We start from the raw sequence: 19,290 nt of genomic DNA on the forward strand, positions 1-19,290 counted from the left end.
GACACAGTGACTGCCGAGACATCAACTGGGTCCAAGGGTCATGGCGTTTGGGCTCCAGCTAGTCACCACAAAAGGATGGATCCCATAAACACAGCAATAACCATGAAGGGGTTGGCGGAAATCCGGGAACACCAGACCAACGAAGTTCGAGAGGCTTTTGGGCAAAAAGGGGACACCTTCCTGTTCCTTTTTCTGGAGAATACACAGATCGTTGTTTGAAATCGAGACAGAATAATCCCCTGGTCTGTGTTACGACTGAAGGGTTGTCTAACCCCTAAGGTTGAAGAATTAAGAGCAGAGGATCACCCAACTGGACGACACTGGTAGCTGCAGCAATAGAATAAGGGCTGAAAGCAGTGGGAGACAAGGAGGTTGTCATCTGGACCTGCTACTGTTGGAATCCTAGTTTTTCTTGCATCTGAATTGCGCAAACACAGAGGTCATCCCACATATGGTTCGCCCCTCAGGGGGACAAAGGACCTCAGGAGTGAGAAGAGATGAACCCGGCCACACTGGGCTACAGGGTGTTTGTGAGGTCATTATTCTAATGACCTCATCAGGGGGAATTGTAAAATTATGATATTATTTTATGCCATGTTATACCCCTAATTAAAGATTGTGAATTATTATGTAGTTTTAGTTTGCATTATTCTCCTGAATTAGAAGAAGCTGATAACTATTGCATTAGTTAAACTGATTTGCATTACATTAAATTGCTGACTTGTTGTGAATGAATGATATTGTTTTATGATGCATTATATTGCTGAGTTATAAGAAATACTGTTCGCAGAAGGTTATTGTCTAATTTGTCTGAGTAGAAGAGAACAGAGTGTGCTGGAGTTTTCTGCCCCATTTCAGCAGGAGCAGATAAACAGGGAGCCAAGGTCGTAGCTCAGGCGCTGTGTGAGAGAGAGCATGTGAATGTTTAGGCTTTTTATGATAAGGTGGAGGCACCAGAGGCTATAAAAGTTTGAGCAATGCTCCACCATTTTGAGATTTTGAGGCTGTCTGCATCAGTGTCCATCTCCCACGTGTGTGATCATTAAATCATCGTTTGACTCAACCCGGCCGGACCAGTGTTGTTATTGTGGTTTTTCTCTTGTCTCCATCCCCAATATTTTGAACCTTAACACTATATATATGAACCATTAGATGTTATTGGAATGATTGTCAGCTTTGATAGTTTCATGTATGTTTAGCTGGACGCTGTTTGATCCTCGACATGTTTAAAGGTGTCCAGTCCTGAGACACTGGGGGTGGAAACAGCTGTGATGTCATTGGACTGTCACACAGACAGAAGTGCATGAAGTAAGCAGCCAAGGAGACACAGACACATTTGCACATAGAAAGCTGAATTTGTCATATGCCACAGTGAACTCACTGTTCAGTGTTTTTCAGGAAGCTTCTTAACTGCCTCTGCATCCAAACAAGCAGCTGAGAAGAAGCTGAAGAAGTCTTCAACAACAAATACAGGAAGTGGACTTTCAAATACTAGATTCACTTTAGACTCACAAAAGAAATTACTAAACTAGCTGTGTTTGTTTGACTCATTTGACTATATGAAAGGTCAGTGTGTGTCTGCACACAGACTGTTGTGTTGGACTGTTATTCAGTTGTCTGCTGAATGGTTTCAAATGTCTGCCTCTCAGCTGTGATGAGGCTGGGGGTCATGGGAGGCCACCATAGCAGTCTCTTCAAAATCATGACATCATCATAAATGCTGCTGGACTGTCTGATGGGCTGACGGTGAAAAAGCCGTCAGCCTCTGGAAGGAAACAGAAGACATTTCAGAGGCTGCAGCAGATTTCTTTGATTCGGGGCCTTTTTTAGCTTTATTGGACAGAGCAGTGAAGATAAGTGACAGCAAAGCAGAGGGAGAGAGAAAGGGGGCGTGGCCCGGGTCAGAATCAAAGCCAGGCCAGCTGCTCTCCACCTCGTGCTACATTTAAGTCTGGACTACATGCTTTTATATTGAGGGAGATTTTTCACTGTTTTTATTCCATCAGCAGCTCAACATCATGAGCAGCTTTGACATAAAGACATCAAACTCAAGCTGACTTTAAACTGGATTGACTTTTAATACAGGGGCTCAAAAACAACAACATCTTTATTATATATCAGGACAGAAAGTCGTTTCATCTCAAATGGAAACAGCTTTATTTGGAATAACCAGCACTATCCACTGGTTTGGGATCTCCACCAGTTTCATGTCTTTGCAGCTTCTCCAACAAAGTTCCTGTAAAATCAGCATTTTTGTCTTTATGGGTTTGATAGTGATTGATTCTTCAGTCCCAATCTGCTGTCATTTAAAGAACAAAATGATGTTTCTGTGAGTCAAAAAGCTCCAGATGTTGTCGGCTTCACAAAGAAAACAAAGATTAGGAACTTAAACACAAAGTGTTTGGAGCCAAAATGTTACCAAGCTGCTCTTTTTGAAATGGCAGAGGTACAGTGGTGTCTAACAGCACACTGTGGAAGGCAAACATGTTATTGTTGGATGAAACTTCATGAATCCTTTGTAGATTTGAGCTTTTGGAGCCTTTCTTTTCTCTTCAGGTGTACAGATGCTGAGGAGGCAGGTGAAGCAGGTGGAGCTGTTGTAATGCTGGCAGAGGGTGTGTCTTAGTAACTCTGTGAGGTAGAACTGGATCCAACATTGTGGATGTGTTGATGTTGGAGTCTGTCAGTGAAACTCCTCATATTTGTGTTTGACTCCAGTTTATAGAAACAGAGAAATGTGTCATGCTTTTGTTAGGCCTCCACACATATACACATTTGTTCATTGGTTGGACAAAGACACAAAACATTTTTTAAAAACTTGCTTTTGGTTGATTTCTGTTTTTCTGTTTTAGTTTTTCTGTGAAGCACTTTGTGATTCTTGTCTTGAAAGGTGCTATACAAATAAAATTTTAATTACTTACTTTTTGTAAGGAGACATATTGAAAACCATGTTAATAAGATCTTGTTGTTTTGTGTTTCCTGTGGATCCGACACAGAGAGTGGACTTCAGACAGAAACCGTAGGAAAGATTTTAGAGGCCGTGTGTGGCAACAGGAAGTTTCTGTTTGTTTGCTGATGACTATCTTACATGTGGAAAACAACACGTGATGTTTATGAAGTTCTACAGTCATCATTGTTCATCATTGTTCTAACAGCATTTTGAGTGGGAACAGTTCAAACTGAGAGTAATAATAATAGATTGCATTTATATAGCACTTTTCGAAGCTCTCAAAGTGCTTTACAATTCCACTATTCATTCACTCTCACATTCACACACTGGTGGAGGCAGCTACAGGTGTAGCCACAGCTGCCCTGGGACAGACTGACAGAAGCGAGGCTGCCATATCGCGCCATCGGCCTCTCTGGCCATCACCAGTAGGCGGCAGGTGAAGTGTCTTGCCCAAGGACACAACGAGCTGGGGCTCAAACCGGCAACCTTCCGATTACAAGGCAAACAGCCAACTCTTGAGCCACGATCGCCACAGTAGTCTGAGTTATTTACTGATTTAAACAAGCTGAATGTTTCTGTGCACGATGAAGATCAGCAGCAGCAGCAGCTCAGCTGATCAATGAATTGACATCTATCAGTCATTTCATGAGATGAAGTCATCAGTAGACATTTGTTCTAACTGTGTGATAAATGTCAGAACATCAGGGCTCCGGTTTAGTCACTACTTGACAAGATGATCATTGGCTCATTGTTGAATCCAGTGGCCCAGTCTGACCTCTGACCCTTTGCTGAAGGTCTTCTGTGTTATCTCCACTTTCATGTCTGAGCTTTTGCTGTATTGTCCAAAATAAACATATGAATCATTTCCAACACTTCGGCAGATCTTTAGTTTGGGCAGTACAGTACAAAATAACACATATTGTACTATACTGCCCACTTCCTGATCTTTTTGGATCTGTGTGTGAGGTTGGTGAAGGAAACACATATTCACTGAGTGAATCACTGCCATCAGGAACTAGTTTTTGATATCACAGCCTAGAAATCAGACAGGAAGTGTCTTGAAATTTATATATCTATATCTATATCTATATATAGATATCTATATCTATATATATAGATATATATATATTTATTTATAACGTAAGAATGAAATGGCTCTTACGTTAGATTGAAACCAAGCACACCATTGTTTTTCTTGTGACATTACCAATAAGTCTGATGTGTCACATGGCCCTCTCCCTATTGGAAAAGCAAAAGTTGTATCCAAGATGGCCGACTTCTAAATGGCCACCATGGTCACCACCCATCTTGAGGAGTTTGCCCCCTCACATATACTAATGTGCCACAAACAGGACTTTAATATCACCAACCATTCCCATGTTATTACGCTGTATCCATAGAAATGGCCCACCCTGTAGATCACAGTAAGTCACTTCCCAAACCATAAATCACAATCCCAACAGATCTGTTTAGACTGAATCTATCCAAACAGGTTCTCTGTAAACGTGTCTGTCAGTTTAACATAAAATGCCGAACCAGTGAGGGGGTTAGTCTCAATCCACAACTTCAAAGATGCGTTAAGGTCTGGATGAGAGTCACTAGGCTTCATAACAGCATGAAGTGAGACAAGTAATAACTGCTTTACCATTTTCCTAAGTTAATTTAAATCTTTCATTCATTTGAAAGAAATACCAACACTTTCTTTTCAAAGCTCATTTAATTAAAATGAGAACCAATCCAGTAACACAGAACACTAATGTACAGTAAAAATCATGCATAAAACAAACCACAAGTTCTAGTCAGAGAAACAAACTTGGTGCTACTCTAGTAAAAACATGCAGAAAAAGAAAGCACATAACACAAACGAGGTGAAACAGAACTGCAGGACGGCATCAGCTGTTCAGGGTGTGAGACCAGTGTTGTACATCTTCTGCAGGACCTGCTGGGCTACAGCCTTCTGAGCCTCCTCTAGCATGGTGCTGGCATTAGGACCCGGTAATATCATGACCAACCCCTTGAAAGTGGCAGTGATCCCGAGGATCTGCACCTTATAGGAGAAGTAGAGGAATCCATCAGGCCCAGCGTGGCTGTACTGCACTTCATAAAACGGCTGACCAACACCTGCTGTCTCACACAGCTTACTGAGAAGCATCACTGGGGATACTGCAAATACAAGATGGCCTTGGGTGGAGGAATCGGGGAAAGAGCATGTAGGGTGAGGGAGCTGAGGAGCAGTGGGCCCTCCCACTGCTCTGCAGAAACCTGCGGGTATGGATGCAGGGAGGGTCAGGAATGAAGGCGGGCCTGAGGGTTGTGGAGAACTGTGGTGCAGGGGCCCTAGGTGTGACGGCAACAGGCTCTTTGCACGTTTCTGAGGGCAGCGTGACTCGTCAGGGTTTGGCTTCTCTGTTGGCTGCCACTGGACTGACACACACATTGCAAACTGCTTCTTAAATGCTGGAGACAAGAAAACAGTGAAGTAGTGAGTTTAGCAGGAAGAATGTTTCCTTCTACCAAAAATACAGTTTTTAAAAAAAAAACCCTAACAGATCAAATCTTAGAGATTAATTATAATATGAGACAGAACACAGCAGAATTAACACATTTAAAGGATTCAAATGAAAAGAACTGTCAAGTGTTAACAGTAAGATAGACATGCAAACTTAGAATTCCAAGTGGTTTCCACTGGAAGCCCCATCAGGCTCTTGGTTGATCCACTGGCCAAACCATTAAAAAAAGAAATTTGTGTTCATTTTTAGTTTAAAGTCAAAATTTCAACATTAAACTTGAAATAGTATTTTGAACTGTAATCTCCACATTTGGACTTTTCTCTCAAAGCCAAACGACTGCCGTGGCTCCTGCAGCCACTACGCTACGTGCATTTCAGTGAAACAAGTTGATCAGCTGTCTTATTGTATAAGCATATTGATCGAGGGTGTAATCCTTCCATCGGTCCACTCCCTGCCATTTCATTTGCACCAAGTTGACCGACTCTTCCAGGTTTGTGCGTTTTCATCTTCTGCACCTTCTTCTGCAGCTTTCTGCACCATGACTTCAACATCCTTGTGTGTCACCACACTAAGGTTATGTCCTAAAAGAGAAATGTCAATGTAACCAGAACTGATTCTAAAGTATGATTTTGCTAACTCACCTATGCAAGTGCTTTAATCTATAGATTTCTACTTTATTCTCCAAAAGATCAATGTATGATTTTGTTAATGTGGCCCCAATACTACTCCTTATTAATTACATAAAGTATGTTATCTCGTAGATAAGGTAGACTGTGCACTTGTGTGTGCATGTTTAAATCACTTGTGCATGAGTACGTACTGTTTTAAGCCTATATGGTGGCTGCAACGATGAAAACTGTTTGGCTTGGATGCAAAAGGTTTTGCTGCTGAAAACAAGACACTGGTGTAGTTGTTACTAATTAATGATGATAATTCATTGTCCAGCCTAACAGCCCAAGATGAATGGCTCAGAGTTTTAATGGCCCATGGACATTTTATTAGCCTGTGAGGGGGGGGGAGCAACAACAGCTACACACTTTAATACTCCATTTTACTTTAAATCTGAAAAATAATGTTATGAAGTCCTTGAGATAAAGATGGTTTAGTATCCTCCCTTCTTGCTCAAGTCCTCACTGTCACAGAAACTGGTGAGACTGCCATCAGCCTTTAGCAAACTAGCCAATTTAATTAAACATCAGAACAAATTAAGTCTGCATTAAATGCAGCTTCTGTAGATTTTCACCATGTAAAACAAACAGCTACAAAGTTCGCTTTTCTTTGCACAACTCTGTTAAACGCATACACAGACACTGTGTTGTTATCACTTGCCGATCTATTATTAATGCCGTCTTCCTTTTGCTTGTCCAACACTACGGTGTCCTGTTGGTTAGCAACCACCAGTTTGTCCGTCCGTATCTGGAAGTCTCACAGGATCTTAGCTCGGTCATCCTTCACCACCCTGGCTGCATCTCCCATTTTGACCTCAGGACTTCCAGGTTGTACTCAGCACAGACGTTTCTGTATAGACACTTGGTTATGGCGTTCCATGTCTGCCCTGCTAGCATTTTGCAGCCTGCTGTTATGTGCTTATGTGATAGTCTGCATATCCTGCACCTGGGGTTTGCCTGGTGTGGTAGACCCCAGTGCAGATCAAACTTGTGATTAGAACTTGTTCCAGTGCTGCCATGATTTGTGCCTCTATGGCGTCTTTCAGTCCAGCTTTGTCCAGCGCTGGTAGGACTTCTCCATACATCAACCACGTCTTCCACCTGTCCTCTCATGGTGGTTCCTCTTCTTTCTTGGGTTTCTGCTACCCGAGGTATTTAGTTCTGAACATCTTCCTGATGTAACTTATGGATCTTTGTTTTTTCCATTCTGGATAGTGGTTCTGACACGCACTAGTCCTCAGCCACCTTTGTTTCACTTAGCACGCAGTCTTGGAGCGCTGGATTGGAGGAGCTTCTTTGTCTTTTAGCTTCCATCTCCTCTTTTGGCCAGATACTTGTAGCTGTCCTCAATGTGTGCATGGTTACCTTCTACACTTCTCCAGTCTTCATTATAGATCCTAGTGTTATGGATCAGTGAGTTGACGTCTTGTTCACTCCTGGCATACAGCAGTGTATACTATAAATGCATACACTATAGTTGTGTTAACATCACAAATATTCATCATGCTTGTTTCAATAGTGGTCTAATTCTTTTTGACATTACAGACCTTTAACCTCCTAGGACCTGCGTCCACATATGTGGACATCACATTTTGGGTTATTTAGAGTAAAATACTCAATTTTGCTCTATGAGGGCCTGATATCCACTTACGAGGACATTATGCTGCTACTGTTCTATCAAAATTTTAAATGAATATCCTCATATGTGGCTCTGATTTTTCTTAGAAACAAAAATAAGGTAAAAAAAAAAAAAAATCTAGTAATTCTTTGTTTTTACATTCATCGGGCCCCAATCAGCCCAAATATCAAAGAGAAATTCAAAATGCATGTCGTGGAAGAGTTTGGGTCTTAGGAGGTTAAGCTCTAGTACTATTCACTGATCTTAAAAGATGAAAGTGAAAATGAAACAAATTTATTGACACCAATTAGAAAACTTAAAGCTAAAAACATGAGATTCAGTTTATAATTTGAAAAAAAAGAAAAAGAGCACTTACTAGGAAGCATCTTAAAAATATATTTCTGCTGTATGTTCTTATTAAAAATATTCAAAGGAGCTTGCAAAGAAAAGCATCTGGACTTCTTTAAGGACCCCCTGATGATCCTCTTTTGTCCTTTTGTCCCTCTGTGGGGGTTATCTCCCACTTGACTCCCATTTGACCTTAGAACTGAAGAAGCTTCTCGGATGAGAGGTGAAACGTCTTCAAGCAACTTAAAGAAGTCCAGACGCTTTTCTTTGCAAGCTCCTTTGGCTACGATGACCTGGATGACTGAGAACCTTCACAGACATATTAAAAATATTAAAACTCCAAGTGATGAAACAAAGAATGATAAAAGCATAAAAATAAGCTGAATCACATTATACGAGCGAATTTGTTGAAACTTCTCGGGGTGCTCAGAAACAATATTCAAAGGTATTCAATCAGGTCTTTCATAAGGGTCATAAAACTGTTGTTCTTCCTGACGCCATAGTTGAGCAATGTATCATAAATTATTATTTTTGATGCTTCATACTGATGAATTTCTGAAATTCAAGATGCATACTGACAGTGAACATAAAGATATAGGGACCTAGATACTCCCTCTGCTCTGCTCTGTCATTGTTACGTTTTTTCATTTCAAAAAGCTTGTGTTATGTATAATGCAGGATTTAGACTTAAGATTTACTGTAGAGGTCCACAAATTTAGATTTAGCTTTGAAGGACTCACAACTCTGAGCTCTCAAAGCATTTTATACAACTGAGTTATGTTTGGACACCGCTTCATATGGACTTGCATGGATATGGATATTTAGTGATTTAGAATATAATGTAATAAGCAGTGTTGGGCAAGTTACTTTGAAAAGGTAGTTATAGTTACTTCATACACGTAACTGAGTTAAAAACTGAGTTACAATACTATAAAAGTAATTACTAGGAAAAGTAACTATTGTGTTACTTTAAAATAAATAAGTTTAATAATAAGTTGAACCCTCTGGGGTCCAGGGTATAATTGGCTGTTTCTGAGTACTTTTGATTTGACCTCTACATTTCACCTTTAAAAACTGTTTACTTCGCCTTGTTTGGTATCATCCTTTTCTGCACAACCAGTTATTTTCCCCCCATTTTGACAAACTGTATTAACACAATTTATCTAAAAATCAGACTATAAAACAAAATCAGCGTAGAAGTTATTTTACTGTAACGACCACAAACATGTTTATTGGATCATTTTCACAACTTAAAATGTACATTTTTAAACTTATGCACAAGTTATGCAAACAACAGAGTTGTATGCAGGTATTTACCTAAAAATGTGGTGGTTTTCTTTTTTTCAACATTACAAACACACAGAACAATCAGGTGTTCTGCATCAAATAAGATACGAGAAATTATTTGTGCCACTCCAATAAGAATAATTTCTGTCCACTATAAGACAGTGGAGCACATCCCAGCCTGATACCTGCAGGCCTGACAGCAGGAGGTGTATCACTCCTGTTTTCTACCTGGAGACAGCATTTACACTGCAGTCTGTCTGGAGCAGCGGCCTCATCGATCTGACACAAAACAAAACAACTTACACTACACACTAACTACACACTCCAAACACGCTGAACATCAGAAATCTCTCTCCCTACTTCCCCCTCTTCCTAAACAACCAAACGCCATGTTGCATATAATTTTTTGATTGGTCGACATGTTACATTTTTCCACCAATAGGAAAGGGGTGTTTTTTCCTTCTCTTTTTTTGGTCACAAGCAGAGAGTGCTTGCAAGCGCTTTCCTTAGAAAATGTCATTTCTAAGGTTTCTTCCTGCAGTAAACAACAGTATTCAGGAAAATAAAAATATTGCATATATTTTTTATAATAACTCTGGTTTTACGTGGCCGAGCAACACAATTTAAAGACTGCTATATGATCTGAAGTCCCCACTTTCTTGTCTTGGGCTTACATAGCATCTTGTTGCCATGTCATCTTAAATTGGTCAAATGATTCGTTTACCATGACTACGTTATTCTTCCTCAGCCAATCAGCAGAACTTGTGTGATTGTTTCTCCCCCCAGCTCCAAGTAGGCTGAAGACAGCTTCAACCATCTGTCTGCTGAAAAATCATAACGTGTCCGCATCGCATTCTCTTGTTAGTAACGGTAACGGCGTCGTAACGATAAAAATAGTAATTACATTATGAACACTGTTACTTTTAATGCCATTATTCTTGCAATGTGAGAATTATGCATTTGTAGGACATTTTCTAGTGTTTACCAGCTGATTAGCTTTTGGGGAGCTCCACTTCACAAATAACCATTTTACTTATTTTCATGCTACAATTTGTATTTTAATTGAAAACTGAACTGACTTGTGAATAAAATGACTTCTGACTTAAGACCTAGTTTTCTGCTCTCCATACCAAGTGATTATGAGAGTGGAGTAACAGTGCACAACCAGAAACTGGTTTGTAACCAAGTGACACCCAGGCTGGCATAGAAATGGGACCATGATCAATATTAAGTCACTCATCTATATGAACAAGAGCTCCCATACCTTCCACCAGCACTTTCTTAGCCATAGAAGCTGCATGGTGAGATGAGAACGCAACAGTAGCAGATAACCCCTCGATACCAGGTCCAGCCTTCAGGGAAACTCTCTCCACACCCTCTACCAGCACACGCAGCACCTAGAAGCAAAGCATGGTCACTCAGAAGACAACATTCATCCACACAGCAGTTAAATGACAACCTCAATACCAGATGTGACTGAAGGGCCAGACATCTATAAACACCTACTGTATTTTCATGTTTAGGTGGAAGCTAGCGAGCTAACTTCCTGCTAACTTCTAACTCCGTTAAATGTAATAAATTCTGTTTTCATGGATGCCTGGATGTTAAACTTAATTGTTACACCTGGTAAAGCAGCAACACTGATCATTTTATTACAGATGAAAGAATTTCGACAATTTTTAACTCTCAGTGATGCTGCAGTGTTCGTTTGACTTTGGACCTGAACCTGATGGAGTTTAGGACCCAGATTACTCTGCGAGGCTCCTGCCTACAGTAGCTGTAATGCTCCAACAATCCATCAAGCGGTGCGGCTTCGTAGCAACCAAAGTCGTGCTAAAACAAGTTTTGACAGGTTTTTGAGCGCCGTGTAGCACATAAAATCGGTTTGAGGTCAGTAAGCAGAACCAGAATTCAGACATAAGGCGCACTGTCGATTTTTGAGAAAATTAAAGGATTTTAAGTGCGCCTTATAGTGCAGAAAATACGGTATATCATCTATAACCCTTTCAAATACAGTACATGTACTGCAGAGAGGTTTTTTTTGGCCTTCTTTTGTTTTGCACTCGTTTCCTTGCATGCACACACTGCACATCATGTCCAGGTATTCCATGGGTAGCTGACAAGTCTTTGGAAATCACCTTGCTGTTGGAAAAACTATTTTGCCCATCAAACTCTTATCATACACAGGGGAAACTGGTCAATCTTCATAGTTGATTTGCTTTTCTTCAATTACCCCACCCCACCTCCCCACCTGGATGGCTGGGTGTGTGTGCAAGTTGTGAACATGGGAAACACCTGGCTAGGATATATTATGAGAAGAAGGCAAGCCAGTCCGAGGCAGTGTAATAGTTTGGCCAGTGTTTGTTGAGAATCCTTGGGTCCTGGCACCCATGTGGATGTTACTTTGACATGTACCACCAAACATTGTTGCAGACCATGTACAGCTTTCCCTGATGGTGCCGTGTCACAATGCAAAAATGGTTCAGGAATGGTTTGAGGAGCACAACACTGAGTTTGAGGCATTGACCTGGCCTCCAAATTCTTCTGATGTCAATCTAACCAAGCATCTGTTGGATAAAAAAAAAAGATCCAATCCAGTCGAGAGGCATACACACTAACCAACCCTGCATCAGAGTGGACTTTGAGTGACTTAAGACACGAACACAGAAGTACCAGCTGTTATGGGTTAACTAGCACTGCCTTTAACTTGGAAACACTGACAACCTCCTGCTCATTCACTAATGTATTGGTGCATAGAGATGTGGGTGATAGATGATGTGTGCCATTTCTTACTGGGTGACACAGAATGAATTTCACCCCTTTCCCTCGTCAACACACTCAAAACACTCCACAGTTCAGCTATACCTGCAGTATGTCTTCTTGCCTAGTGGACGCAGGCAAACCTCCAATACAAAGGTGTCGCTTCTCTGTGCTCCGCCGTACACTGATGCGGTAGCCAGGCTCCAACATGTGACCGTGCAGCTGCCGTATGGCTTCAGCAACTACAGCAGCTGAGCCATATTTGGCATACGCAAAGCCGCGGTTCTGCCCACTGAAGTTCATCATCAGCCGGAACTCCCAGAGTGGTCCAATGGAGCTGAACAGGGGAATCAGGATGTCCTCGTACGCGTCCCGTGGGATCTGGCTGATGAAGACTTCACAGCGCGGTCCTGGCGTGGGACCTTCCCACACTGACCATGAAACAGAGGAAATGGTATGGCTGATTATGCAATTTTAAAATTCAAGCTCATGCAATGCAAAATGTACAACAAATCCTTAGTGCACTTTACAAAGCAAGTCCGTGTCTTTACAATAGAGTGAGATGTGAGCAAGCCGGGCTTTTCTTGTTTCAGCTGGAAATAAGATCAAACTGACTTTTAAGTCCGTGGCCATCAAGTATTTCCACATTTAGCTTTTAGAGATTTTTTTTATATATCAACCGAGTCTTTTCACAGCTGCATTTTACAAACAAAAGCAGCTGATTCATTTTTACCTTTGAGAAATCTATATCATTATTGGCACTTGGTGGCAGTGGTGAAATGTTGAAAATCTGAGCCAAAAACTCAATATTTCTTAATGCTCAAGAGAACAGGCAGTGTTGGTACTACTGCGGTGAAGATTCGAGAACAAATTCTATTATATTAAATTAGGCAAAGAAATATGGAGACGCAGATTCTCTCACCCTCAGGTGGTCCTCCATATTTCCTCTGGCCATTAACTTGAGTCAGCGTTGTGTTGGTTGCTTTCAACCAGATTTCCAGGGCCTGCACCCGTTCAAGGTTCAGCACCTGATGTGGAAACAAAATAGAACCAGCACAAGTCCATCATCTTCATGTGTACTACCAAGTGAGTCCAAAATACTTTGTTTTTTCGATTTATGATATGCAGTCACATAAAGCTGCTCATCCATTTGCCAAGTTTCCCTGATATAGGTTTGAGTGTGTTCACATGAATGAGGTATTGTTGGCAGCATCTGACCAATCACACTGATTATTATACCAGCAGCAAGGCCTCGCTTTCAAATGCTAGAAAACCAGCAGACCCAGACAGTTTGGAGCCCCTCCTTTAAAAGCTGGCTGCTGATTTTAATTGCACCAGCAGTTACTTTTCTAATCTTTTGAATACCAATTTAATTCTAACCATATGAAAATCTGCTTTACTCCTGTTAAAGTTGTGGAAACTAGTGAACAGCTGAAAGACTTCCTGACTGTAAATAAGACTTTAGGTGACTTTCAGTGATGCTTCAGGGCAAATTAATGTACAACTAAAGCAGCCTTAAAAGCAATAAATGATTTCATAAATTCAGTTGAAAACAATGCTGTGCAGCCTTGACATTTGATACAGTTGATCATAAAAAGTCTTAAAGACAGCTGAATGGTTCTAAACGTCTCTCTCAGGCAGGTCTGAGAGGCAGGTCGGGGTGTATGGGTAGAAGGACTTTGTTCTAGCTTGGTTTATGTCACAACAGGAGTTATCCAGGGTTCTGTTCTTGGATCACTGTTATTCATTTTATATATAAAACAATCTGTTGGTCTTCCATGGTCTCTTGTGTTCTGGGGGCCTCTGGATGTCTAGAGTTTTGATCTCCTCCATACCCGCTTCACACCCTGGAGGACGGGGCTGTGGCCCCCCCACACTCCCTAGCAGATCATTACATGGAGAAACCTTTGGAATGCAAGCATGCTGATCCACACAGGTATGCACACATGGGTATTCACAGACGCGGACTAAAGCTTTCTTGGCTGCTACCTCAAAGCACACTGTGCGCTGTCTATCTTGCGTGCTGCACAATATCGTTTATTATTTAGTAAATATTGATATCTATGACTAGCTAGTTTATTGTGATGGTGCTTTGTTTTCTCTATTATTATGTTACTCTTTGTTGTTTGCTGTCTCTTCTGTTTGTTTGTTTTTTTTTTTTTTTCTCTCTCTCTCTTCCCCCCCCTTCTCACCGTCTCTTCTCCCCTTTGGTTTTCTTTCTTTCTCTCCCCCTCTTTCTCTCATTCATTCCCCCTGTCCTATTTATTTAAAAAAAAATAAATAAATAAATGACAAAGGATGAACTGAAGCTCTGCCATCACGTAATGTTGCATACTGCTGTTTCTGATGTCATTTAGAAAAAAAAAAAAAAAAAAATATATATAAAACAATCGTAGTAATAATATCGCTACAGCACATTCTCATTTTATGCTGGTGATATGCTGATGTACTACTTTGTACCTACTCATAGCCAGGCTCTATTTCAGCTTTCACTACACTACAGCATAACCTGTGCAGAAACGCGTTTTGAATATTGACAACATCAAACTGACGATCTTCTCAAAGGAAAACTAAACCTTTTATGTACAGTTCAGGCAACTTTAGAATAAAGTCCTGTTTGTCCTGTGAGCCAAGAATAACACTCGTTCTCCCTTTTTTCATGTCTGTACTTAATTACAATGATGTGATTTATATGCACGCATGCTCAGAATGCCTACAGGCTGGATTCTGTCCATCATGGAGCACTAAGATTTATTATTTATAAGAGTTTTAAAGCTCTTACTCACCACTCTACATCACATGTGTGGGTAACTGGTCTTCTTTGTCATGTTGTAGATTCAACCACTGGTATATTCTTATTTATGAGGTGATTCTTGGTTTGTTCCATCTAATTTATAGACTTGCATTCTTTGAAAAAAATAATAAATAAAGGGACGTTATTCTCTCAGATCCCAAGAGTTATTATAGCAGCTCTCGAGTTCATTCTGTGTCTGAAATAAGCTGTTTGGCTCACTTTAAAATAACCTTTTTCCCATTGGCAGCATCTTGCAAACAAACAATTTTAACAATAGGCTGATGATGCTCATCTGCTCCTCTGGTGTGTTTGAGATGACAACATGAGGATCATCTGGAGTGCTCCAGCCACGCTTAGTTGAGTCAGTGTTTTTAATAAATGATCACCTGAGGCTGACACAAGCTCTTGCTGTCAGACATGTCTGGTCTTGTTTTAGTATTGTGTGTTTGATATGCTCTTTGCTAGCACATGCCAGACTTTTTCTACCTTAACTCTCTTTTTACGCCAGCTATCTGCAGTCCTCTGTGCCTGCCCAGCAAGTGTGCACGTTGACCTTTATACACTAAATTGAAATGGTCTGAAACGCTGGGAAAGCAAATGTATCATATTTGCATGGGTGACTTGTCATTTCTTTATGACAAATACAGTAATAATAACTGTAGTGTAGAGCCATTTACGCAAAACCCAACGAATGAATCAAGTGATGTGAATAGTGGGCTCTACAGGTGAACAGAAAATGCTGCTTGATGACTTGCAAACATCAATGTCAAACCTGTCTTTTTCTTTGATAAATGTATTGTTGATTTACTTGCGCCAAACTCAATTGTTTATTTAAACCATATGTTGGCATTTAATATGTTTAAAGACAATGAAATTGAACTATATAGATACTGTGCCCACTTTGATACATTTTTGTTCATTTCTATTGGAATGGAAAACCATGAACCAAAATCAGGCACAAGTTTGGCATTCCCAGCCAGTACTTGAAGAAAAAAAAGGGAAAGAATGTTGGTAGTTTTCACTACAGCTGAACAAAACACTGACTGAGGCTTTATTTCTATAATTAGCTGCAGGTGGGCCCTCATCGGGGAAAACAGCAGAGCGTCACCGCTGGAAACACAAGCTAAACGAATCGCGTAAAGCACAGGAAAACGCTTCAAGCGCTGTAGCCAACTCTGCCAGCGACTTTTTATTTTAACCAAAACAGACTTGCGCCTTCATTTCTGCTTAGATGACAAAACTTTTTTTCCTTTTCACGTGCCTGCTTCCACTTATTTCCTAGCTAAACGACATATTTAAAAAGTCTAAAATCAAACAAACAGAAAAAAAAGAAAAACTTGAGAGGAAAAGGATATTCCAGAATTACCTGGCTTTGCTTGTTTTCCATCGTCTCTGCGTGGTTGTGCGCACAGCGACGCAACTTTGTAGCCCGTTTCCAACTGCAGAAGTCCTTCTATTGGCCAGCAGCTTCCACTCGACGCTGTGGCTTTAGTGCCCACTGACCCGTGGGCGGGGCCTAGCATAGCCCGTCGCTAAGGTGTGGAATGAAATTTTGTGACAAATAGCAAGAAACGGCTGTATGGAGGACTGCTTCTAAACTTCTTTGTAACCTATTGTGCATTGTCTCTCTTTATCATTTATCTGTGCCACTCTTATTATATATGTTAATTGTTATCAACATATACATCATTTCCACAATATTGTTTTTTGTAATCTTCAAGTCAACTGACTGTGTAAAAAGGAAAAAGGAAAGTGCTTTTGTCAGTAAGACTGGAAAAGAGCTCCCACATTAATAAAGTCTGGTCTATTTAAAGCTTGGAAAGAAAGCTGGCAAAAATGCTGCATAAAGTGGTTTTTATGGGATGGCCCGTTTGCCTGCACTGAGCTCTGTTGCCACAAGGAGGCGGTGTACATGGTATGTCAGGTCTGTGGCCACCAGTGATGGGAATAACGCCGTTACAAGTAACGGCGTTACTAACGCTTTGGCACAACACCTCGAGCTAGGGGGCAAAACAATCACATGAGTGATGCTGCTTGACTGACGAAGAATAAAGTAGTCGTGGTAAGCCGATCACATGAGCACTTCAAGATGACAAAGCAACAATGTGATATATACCAGGTTTTAAATTGTGTTGATGGGCCAGTAAAACCAGAGTCATGATAAACAATATGTACGCGTGTTTTTTCCTGGATAGTTTCGTCACGTTTAACGTCTAAGGAAGCGCAGCGAGCGCTCTCTGCTTATGAGCAAAACAACAACAAAAAAACCCCCCAAAAAATCCCTGCCCGCTCGTGAAAAAATGCACCATGTCGACCAATCAAAAATCATATGGCAACATGACGTTTGGTTGTTTAGGAAGAGAGAGAGAGAGAGAGTTTTGAGATGTGAGAGATTTGTGACGTTTAGCGTGTTTGGAGTGTGTAGTTCATGTGTTGTCTTGTGTAGTTAGCGTGTAGTGTTGTGGATAGTTTTGTGTTGTGTGTCAGAACAATGAGGCGACTGCTGTCTCCAGGTAGAAACAGCAGTGACACACCTGCTGCTGTCAGACCTGCAGGTATCAGGCTGTGATGTTTCCTTTATAGTGGACAGAAATATTTGGAGTGGCACAAATAACTTGTGTGGCATCTTATTGAAGAACAGCTGATTGTTCTGTAAATAGTTTATTTTAAAAAATCAAGGTAAAAGGTAAATGGCTGCAAATATCTTTGCTGTTTGCAAAACTTGTGCACAGGATTTTAAAATTGACCATTTATATTTACATGTAAAGTTATAAAATATGATTCATTAAACATCTTTGTGGTTGTTACAGTAAAAAATAAAACTTTTTCTACTCGGATTTTATGTTTTTTGTCTGATTTTAGATCAGTTGTGTTAACACAGTTTGTCAAAATGAAAACATGACTGTAAATTCAGACATGTGAGGTTGTGCTGATGAGACCAAACAAGGCAAATAAATAGTTTTTAAAGGTGAAATGTGGAGGAAACATCAGAAGTAGTTAAAAATGGCCAATTGTACCCTGGACCCCAGAGGGTTTTTTTTTAAAAGCAATGTAATAGTTACTTTTGTATGGCTGGGTCTGAAGTACACTGGGGTGTCATCTTTGGAGAAGACTTTCCTGAGTTCCTCTGATATACCTGCTACATAAAGGATGACAATATTATTCCGGTTGTCCTTCTGATTCTCCTTAGTTGATGTCTGACCTTTTCTGTGCATCTTTGCTGATTTGATGAAAGCCCAATCGTGATAACCACATGTTTAAAGACATTTCTTTACATGCGTGTTCCTTTTCTTTCCCTTCTTCCTTTGGGGGGAACATTTTCTGCCTGGTGTTACAGGGTCCTGAAAGTTTATGCTCCAGAGGGTGGTGGGAGTCAAAGAGGAGGTACCGGTATTTGTATGTGGTATATATTCAGGTTTCCATTCTCCTCAATGTGCACAGCACAGTCCAGAAATAGCAAACTATTATCCTTTGTATCTTCGCTGGTGAAAGTTATGTTTCTTTTGATGTGATGCAGGGTGTTACCCACAAGGGGAGCAAGGATGATGGCAAGGTGATTGGAAATGTTGTAGGTGGCAGAGTTTATACTGCTGACAATGGGTCTGAGTGGGATTCCTTCTTTGTGAATGTTTGGAAGTCCGTAACTAGAGGGTATAGCATCCCCTGGGTACTGATGGGATATGAAAGGCGGTCAACTGATAACTTTCTTTTTGTTGTTGCTTGTGGGGTCCCATTTTAGGGCTTCGTTGGCATTGCTGTCACTGAGGAGTGTAGGAATTTGTGTGTGATAATCCGTTGTCTTTAGAACAACAGTGCACCTCCCCCTGTCAGACGGTAATATAGGGATGTTTTGGCTGTCACTTCCCTAATGACCTTCATTTCTTGTATTGTAAGCTAGGTGGTTTCTTCACCCATTTTTCTTGACTATCCTCAGTTGTGGTGTCTTTCTTTTCTTGTCTGTATTATCTAGGCATGAACTAGGAAATATACGTTTTTTTTGCAATTTATGGAATTTCTGGAGTTGACTTTAACGTGTTGGGCCCGCTGAGCCTGGTTCACAAACATAAAAACTTAAAGAGGGGAGGGTGGGAGTAGGGCTGGTATTACCATACTGTTCATGGTAATACCGTGAAATATGGCGATAGAATATGGGTAAAACGCGCATGCGCAGTGCCTTTGTTTTCATACGCACATGATGGCGCCCGTTCAAATACAATTGACCTATTTAATGTCGTATACAGACATATTTCCACATACACACATTCCATGAATAAAAGTAATCATAACAAATCATAATAACTTTTGTGATTTGAAATCATCACACACATATATGTTTGAAGTATTCCACAAGATGT

At 40.6% G+C, this 19,290-nt stretch overlaps 1 protein-coding gene across 1 annotated transcript; it reads right to left on the bottom strand.

Moving 5' to 3' along the window:
* Positions 1-4,689: 4,689 nt before the first annotated feature.
* Positions 4,690-16,439, bottom strand: dnd1 (DND microRNA-mediated repression inhibitor 1). Its single transcript, XM_085414615.1, has 5 exons — positions 16,302-16,439; positions 13,064-13,169; positions 12,247-12,572; positions 10,646-10,778; positions 4,690-5,407 (listed from the first exon to the last, which is right to left on the bottom strand). The coding sequence occupies exons 1-5, from the start codon at positions 16,320-16,322 to the stop codon at positions 4,851-4,853; spliced, it is 1,143 nt and encodes a 380-aa protein (XP_085270741.1). The 5' UTR covers positions 16,323-16,439; the 3' UTR covers positions 4,690-4,850.
* Positions 16,440-19,290: the final 2,851 nt, after the last annotated feature.

This window comes from Rhamphochromis longiceps, linkage group LG2 (genome assembly GCF_057381845.1).
Source record: "Rhamphochromis longiceps isolate RC_006_pf linkage group LG2, R_longiceps_female_GT1.1, whole genome shotgun sequence".
NCBI classification, from domain to species: Eukaryota; Metazoa; Chordata; class Actinopteri; order Cichliformes; family Cichlidae; genus Rhamphochromis; species Rhamphochromis longiceps.

Coding starts and splice junctions, on each gene's coding strand:
- dnd1 (XM_085414615.1), bottom strand. CDS start 16,322: ATGGAAAACAAGCAAAGCCAG. Junction 12,573..13,063: donor ATATGGAGGACCACCTGAGG/GTGAGAGAATCT, acceptor TTTCATGGTCAG/TGTGGGAAGGTCCCACGCCA. Junction 10,779..12,246: donor GGCAAGAAGACATACTGCAG/GTATAGCTGAAC, acceptor CTTTGCTTCTAG/GTGCTGCGTGTGCTGGTAGA.